Source organism: Emiliania huxleyi (assembly GCF_000372725.1).
Source record: "Emiliania huxleyi CCMP1516 unplaced genomic scaffold EMIHUscaffold_690, whole genome shotgun sequence".
Taxonomy (NCBI): Eukaryota; Haptophyta; order Isochrysidales; family Noelaerhabdaceae; genus Emiliania; species Emiliania huxleyi.
In genome coordinates, this window is record NW_005196829.1 from 1 (window position 1) to 5,786 (window position 5,786).

The window sequence follows — 5,786 nt, forward strand, 5'->3', positions numbered from 1 at the left end:
CGCACTGATCTCGGGTCTTCGAGCTCACACCGGCTCGTGATGCTCCGGTGTAGGGCTCGAGAGCACTCCCGGTGGCCCCGTGCCGAGCGATTGCGAGGGCTTTCCGGAGGTCATTGTCGGCGCCACCGACTGTGAAATGTCCTGTTCCACAGTTCCCATGCACCAGGTGCATAGATTCACTCATAATATGTAGGCCTTCTCTCCCGAGGTTTTGAGCACTAGCCGCAAAAGGGCTTCTTGGCACTTCATCGCGACACATCCAGGTGCCGACAAAGCGGCTTCCCAGCTCACCACCTCGCCATCTCTGTCGCTCTCCTGGCCCAGGCCCATCAGTATCAAGTCTGAGCTGTCGCAGACCGCACTCATCTTGGATGATGAAGCCCACTCTGGCTCATACCACGGCTCTTACGGCCTCACACACGCCCGTTTTACCCACAGACACCGCCGGCACGCACTCCCACTTCACACATGCTCAAACACAACCCCACCAAAGCACAGCCCTGATCAGAATGGGCAAGGGCTACCACTTGGTGACCCTGGTAGCCTCTGGCTCGCCACTGCACTCGGCTCCTCTGCAGCGGTCTCGCGCTCTCGCCAGGACAGCACGCCGACGGCAAGCTTTGAGGTCCGTCTGGTGGACCTGCTGTGGCCACAGCCGCCCCTCGCATGCAGCTCGCACCAGACCTCGACACTGGGCTCGCTCAGCTTGGTTGTGGCAGCGTGTGTGAAGGATGCGCGGCCAAGCCGCTGGCGCTGCTACAGCGGCGCGAGAAGCAGGCAGCGGCGCGACACCCGGTCGGTCGAGTCTGGCCGTTCTCGCGACGCCGGCCGGTGAGGGTGGCGGCCTGTGGCCAGCTGGTGGGCGGAGAGCAAATACAACCGGCGTGGGAGTGCTCAGCGGGGCTCGGGAGGCAGCGGCGGCCAAGTGTCGACACTTGCTCAAAGTCGAAAGGGGGCGTGGAGTGGGCCTTTAACTTGACGCGCCGAATCCCTTGGTTGGCCCTCGCAGCTGTGATACAAAAGTGGGGACGCGCCTGGCGGCGCGCCCCCAAAAACTGGGACTCTTTTCCGGGCACTAACATCCACTCCTCTCCTTAAAATCCCTGTGTGGTGGCGGCGTGCCGTTCTCCCATCCCTCCCTTGGGTTGTGTGTTTTCTTTCTTTCTTTTTAACATTGAATCCGGTACAATTCGACTTAGCCGAAACAGCTGAGCACACACGTCGTTGCCCTAAGTTAGGGCAGCGAGGGCAGAATGGAGCGCGGCACCGCTTTCCACGGCTATGGTGCGAGCTGCGGCTCGCACGTCTCGGTCCACCTCACCGGTCGCGGAGATGGGGAAGGCGACAGGGAACGGCGGTAATGTGGTCGTCATCGTGGCGAAAGCGCCCCCATGAAAGTTGCCATGAAAGGTCGTGAGCTTCCCTGGGCTCGTCCGGAGATCTTGAAGCGGCGGCCCACCCGCAGTGAGGCGGAAGCCATCCTCGGCCACCTCGCCGAGGGCCCTCGTGCACGCCTCACTGCCCTCGGCCGCCTCACCGACTGAATCAGCGCCGCCGAAGATGCCGCACTTTATCGTCTCAAGGACGACAACCCCGTCGCCTCGCACGGTCCACCCAATGCGACGCGCAGCCTCGCTGTCGATAGCCGTCTTGCGCACTAGCAGCTCGAGCGGCGAGCCCGCGGCGGCGCGCTCATGCTTGGCTCTCTTGTCCTCCGCCGCCAGCTGGAAGCTGTACAGCGCCGGAGGGGCCAGGACGTCTTCGATCGCAAACAAAGCAGAGTGGACAGCCCCTTGGCGCCCGATCGTCACACAAGCTTGGAGAGCGTGCCCCCACGCCGCGAGGTGCAGCGTTGTGCTTGATGGGCGGTGATGCAGCAGCAGCACCGGCCCGTCGATGAGGTACCTACACATCGTGCCGCGCCGCCCGAGCGTCTCCACGATTCGCAAGGACCAGCTTGGGATCTCCCCTTCCAGAAGCGTGGGCCATGCCGAGCCAAGCCTCTCCATTCGCGCCTCTGCCGCGGCGCGGACGCGTTGTGCCATGAAGCGGGCGCTGAGCGCCGACGCCGCGAGCTGCCGGGCGTCGAGCCACAGGAGAACCTGAGTCAGGATCTCGTCCGGCAGCGTGGTCAGATCCATATCGCGCCGCGACGGGGAGCAAGTTCGGAGGGCCCGGGGGTCAAAGATTTTTTTTGCCGCAGGTCTCTTTTCCTGGTGTAGCTTTCTGGGAGAAAAGAGAGAAACACAACCCCTCTCTTTCTTCTCTCTCTCAGTGTACGTACTTTTAGCTTACTGGGAGACAAGGGAGAGTGAGGCGCGATTTCTAGGCCCTTGGGGGCCCTACCAATGTAGCTCTTACGTACATTCCCGTAGGAGGACTCTGCTGCATTTTGCAAGTATTAGGATGCACGAGCTGGGCTCTGCGCTCTCTCGAGGTCTCGGCCCGTGTCGTGGCCCAAACTTGATCCGTGACATGTACACATGTCTATATGCCGCGTTGCAATGATCCTATCGCGCGATCGTTAGCGGCTGAGGGCTAACAAGCTGCCGTAATGTATGTATGTAGAAAGATGAACGACAGTCAGGCTCGGACTGGACACCAACGCGGTATGGGTGGACGCGGGACAGATGATGACGACACGCACGCACGAGCAACACACAGACACAAACAAGCTCACAAGACACACAGCCAGCTGGCTGCCACACACCCTGAGTTCGCGTACACATAACTCAAGGCCGCGCCCCCCCCCTGTCGCCTCCCCCAGCCAAGGTGCCGAAGGAACAAACAAGGGCACAACAACACAACAGACGACAGGGGCGAACGCGTGAGGCTAGAGCAGCCTTGCTCGTCCTCTAGCAATCTCCGCCGACCGCGAGGCCGGACTAGACCGTGTGTGGGGTCGTGTGAGGTGTCTCTGGTCACTCTCCTCAGAGGCTAGCCGCCAGCCGCTAGCCCTATCTCGCACTCACTGGTGGTGACAATTCTATGGGTGAGCGTATGCGAGTAGAGGCGCGTGAGCCGATTCTAGATCGCATGCCATTGGCATATAACTTGGCTTGGCGTGCGACCTCAGCGCGCCCGCCGTCAGCTCGACGGGGCGCGCATGTCAGCTTGAGGTTTGCCGGTAGAGCGATCCCGGTCTTGTCGAACGCGAGCCCCGCGCCACGGTTGCCAGCCGTGCCTTCGCGAGAGTCAGTCGCCCTCGAGCCGCGTCCCGTCGGCACAACCCTCGAGTGCGTGTCGCTTTGGTTGGCGACACCCACTCGTCGAGGGCAGTCCCGCCGACGGGAGCCTGTCGCGCGCCGGCGACGAATGCGGCGTGTGTCGGTGTGTACGAAGCGACGATGGCACGACCACCGTGCTTCCTGACCGTAAAAGAAGAAAAAGAATTCATGCTGAGGTGCACTCCATTGACACCGTTCGGCGGGGACCGGACCTTGCTGCAGACGATGGCGCTGCCGATTCCCGACCATCGCCGCCGTTTCCAACGCTGATGATGCCGCCGCCACCGCCAGCGTTCGCGCCTCAGCAGCCCTTTGCGGGGATCAATCCACCGCCGTTCATGAGGGCTGACAACGAATCGCTCCGACGTCAGATCAGCTTGCGTGATGCCCCATCCACATCGGCGGCCGAGGGTGCCAGCATGCTCCTCGAGCTGGGAGGAGGCAGTGCTAGCAGTATGGCAGCTCCGGTCTATCCGGCATCGACGGGAATGCCGCCGCCGATACCCGCATCGCCGCCGTTTCCAACGCTGATGATGCCGCCGCCGTTCATGATCGGCAGCACGGTCGGCCTTCGCGACGACTCCACAGACGTGGAGGACGACCTGGCCGCGAGGCAAACAGCGCATGCTCACCCAGCGCGGTCCGTATCCTGACCCTGGCCTTGCCTCCCTCAGGCTCCCGTTTCTCTGGACACCGTGCGCGTGTCCCACCCACGTCTGCCCGGCGGGCACGCCGCCCTAGATGCGACGCATCGTAGGGCCATGCATCCCCGCGGTTCACGACGCCGCCGTTCGCAGCAATGGCCACGACTTAGTGCACTGTGCCCCACCCTCTGTGCTTCGCCGAGCAGGCATGCCTTTTGAGCAGCCTTCTGCGAACGAGGCCGGGCTGACGCTGCCGCCCGAGGCGCTGCACGCCGCCTTTGAGAACCCGCTGCTCTACTGGCAGGAGCGGTCGCAGTGGATGTGGTGAGGCTCTCGTACACATCACTTTCGCACATGCCCACGCGTACACTCCACAGAGAGGTGGAGAGGGAGGCCGGTGAGCAGCCGCACCCCTCTCTCACACCTCGCCAAACCCCTCTCTCGACAAACAAGCACACGACCTGGAGACGCGAGGGAGAGCCCTTCGCCTGTGGCCACACACACTCTAGGGTGAGGAGAAGCCGACCTCAGCCTCGCCCTACCACCGCCCTTCCCACCACCCTTCCCAGGCACAAGAAGTGGTGCCTCCCGCGCCTCTCAGTGACGGTGCAGCTCGAAGGCGCCGCAGCCGCCGCAGTCGGTCGACCCCTTCCCCGACCGTTCTCGGAACCGTCCCTGCCACAGGTGGCACTCTCACCACTCCCACGGACTCACCTTTCCCCCCAGTATAAGTGTAAGTTTGCGCGTTGCGTACGGGGTGTGGAGGGTGAGTTGAACAAGGGGTTGTGCGCTGGGCCCTCCTGCTCGGCTCCAGCCCCTGTTGATAGGTCCAGGTGATAGTCCTGGATGGCAATGCATACGCCACAGGTGGCACTCGACGAGGCGGCGCCGCTGGGCAACGCGCCACTCGTCGCAATGGTGAGGAGCTACCCCCTCCGCCCCTCTCTCCTCTTCTCTCCGATCTGCTCTCTCCTCTCCCTCCCCCCTTCTCTCCTCCACGTTGTAGGCCCAGCACCACGCACCACACACCACGCGAGCCCCTCTGCCAGGTGATGTGCGGCACTCTCTCCGCCGGCGGCGGCGCCGAGCAGCTCGTTCACGAGCACCGCCTTCGTAGCAGCGTCCCCCGAGCCTTCTCGCAAGGTTCGTGCAGGCGCAGAGCAGCTCGAGAACCAGGGCCTCACCGGCCAGTGCACGCAGCGGCTTCTGCGGCGGTCGCGCGCGTTGCTTGAGGCCACACCCCCGCCCCCCTCCCCCCCCCCCCGCCCCCCGCCCCCAGATGCCGAATGCTGCCCGTATCTGTACATGGAGAGGGCCCACGGAGGCTGCACAGGGGTCCAGGCTAACGTGCCATCACCCGTCCGCCCCTCCCGCCCCTCCGCCTCGCAGGCCTCCTTCTCGTCGCTGCACCTGCAGCACACCTCACGGACGAGCGGCAGCCCCGCAAACACACCACAGCGTGGCCAGTGAACGAACAGCGTCTCTCGTCACACCGCCGCCGCGCACCAGGCAACCGCCCGTTCCACCTCGTGATCGCCGTCGCCGTGATGGGCACGCACCCGCAGCAGCCTCTCGCCTCCATCGTCTCTCCCGCGCTGCACGTGGACGCGCGCAAGCGGACCAAGGGCGCGCTAGCGCGCGTTGCCTTGCGGCCGAGGTCCCTGACAGAGTCACCTTTCACAGGCCCAGCGGTGCCACTAGGCGAGCGGCCCGGGCCGGCTCGAGTGCCAGCGACGTCCGCCTCATGGCCCGCAAGGTGCGCGGCTTGGGGAGAGGCGGGAGCGGGGGCCGGAGCTTTTGAGGGGCGCGCGCCGGAAGGACACGCGGGACTGATTCGATCACATCGTCGATCTCTCTACCGGCGGCCGGCCCCTTCTGCGCCCGCGCGCGCCGAATTCAGATGCGCGTGCCGGCT

At 64.2% G+C, this 5,786-nt stretch overlaps 1 protein-coding gene across 1 annotated transcript; it reads right to left on the reverse strand.

Moving 5' to 3' along the window:
• Window positions 1-30: 30 nt before the first annotated feature.
• EMIHUDRAFT_120694 (hypothetical protein) lies at window positions 31-2,141 on the reverse strand (the record flags this gene model as incomplete). The annotated part of the gene is made up of 2 exons (XM_005762107.1): window positions 31-141; window positions 1,317-2,141. Coding segments are annotated over 2 exons (936 nt in total), but the record flags the coding sequence as incomplete, so codon positions are not given.
• Window positions 2,142-5,786: the final 3,645 nt, after the last annotated feature.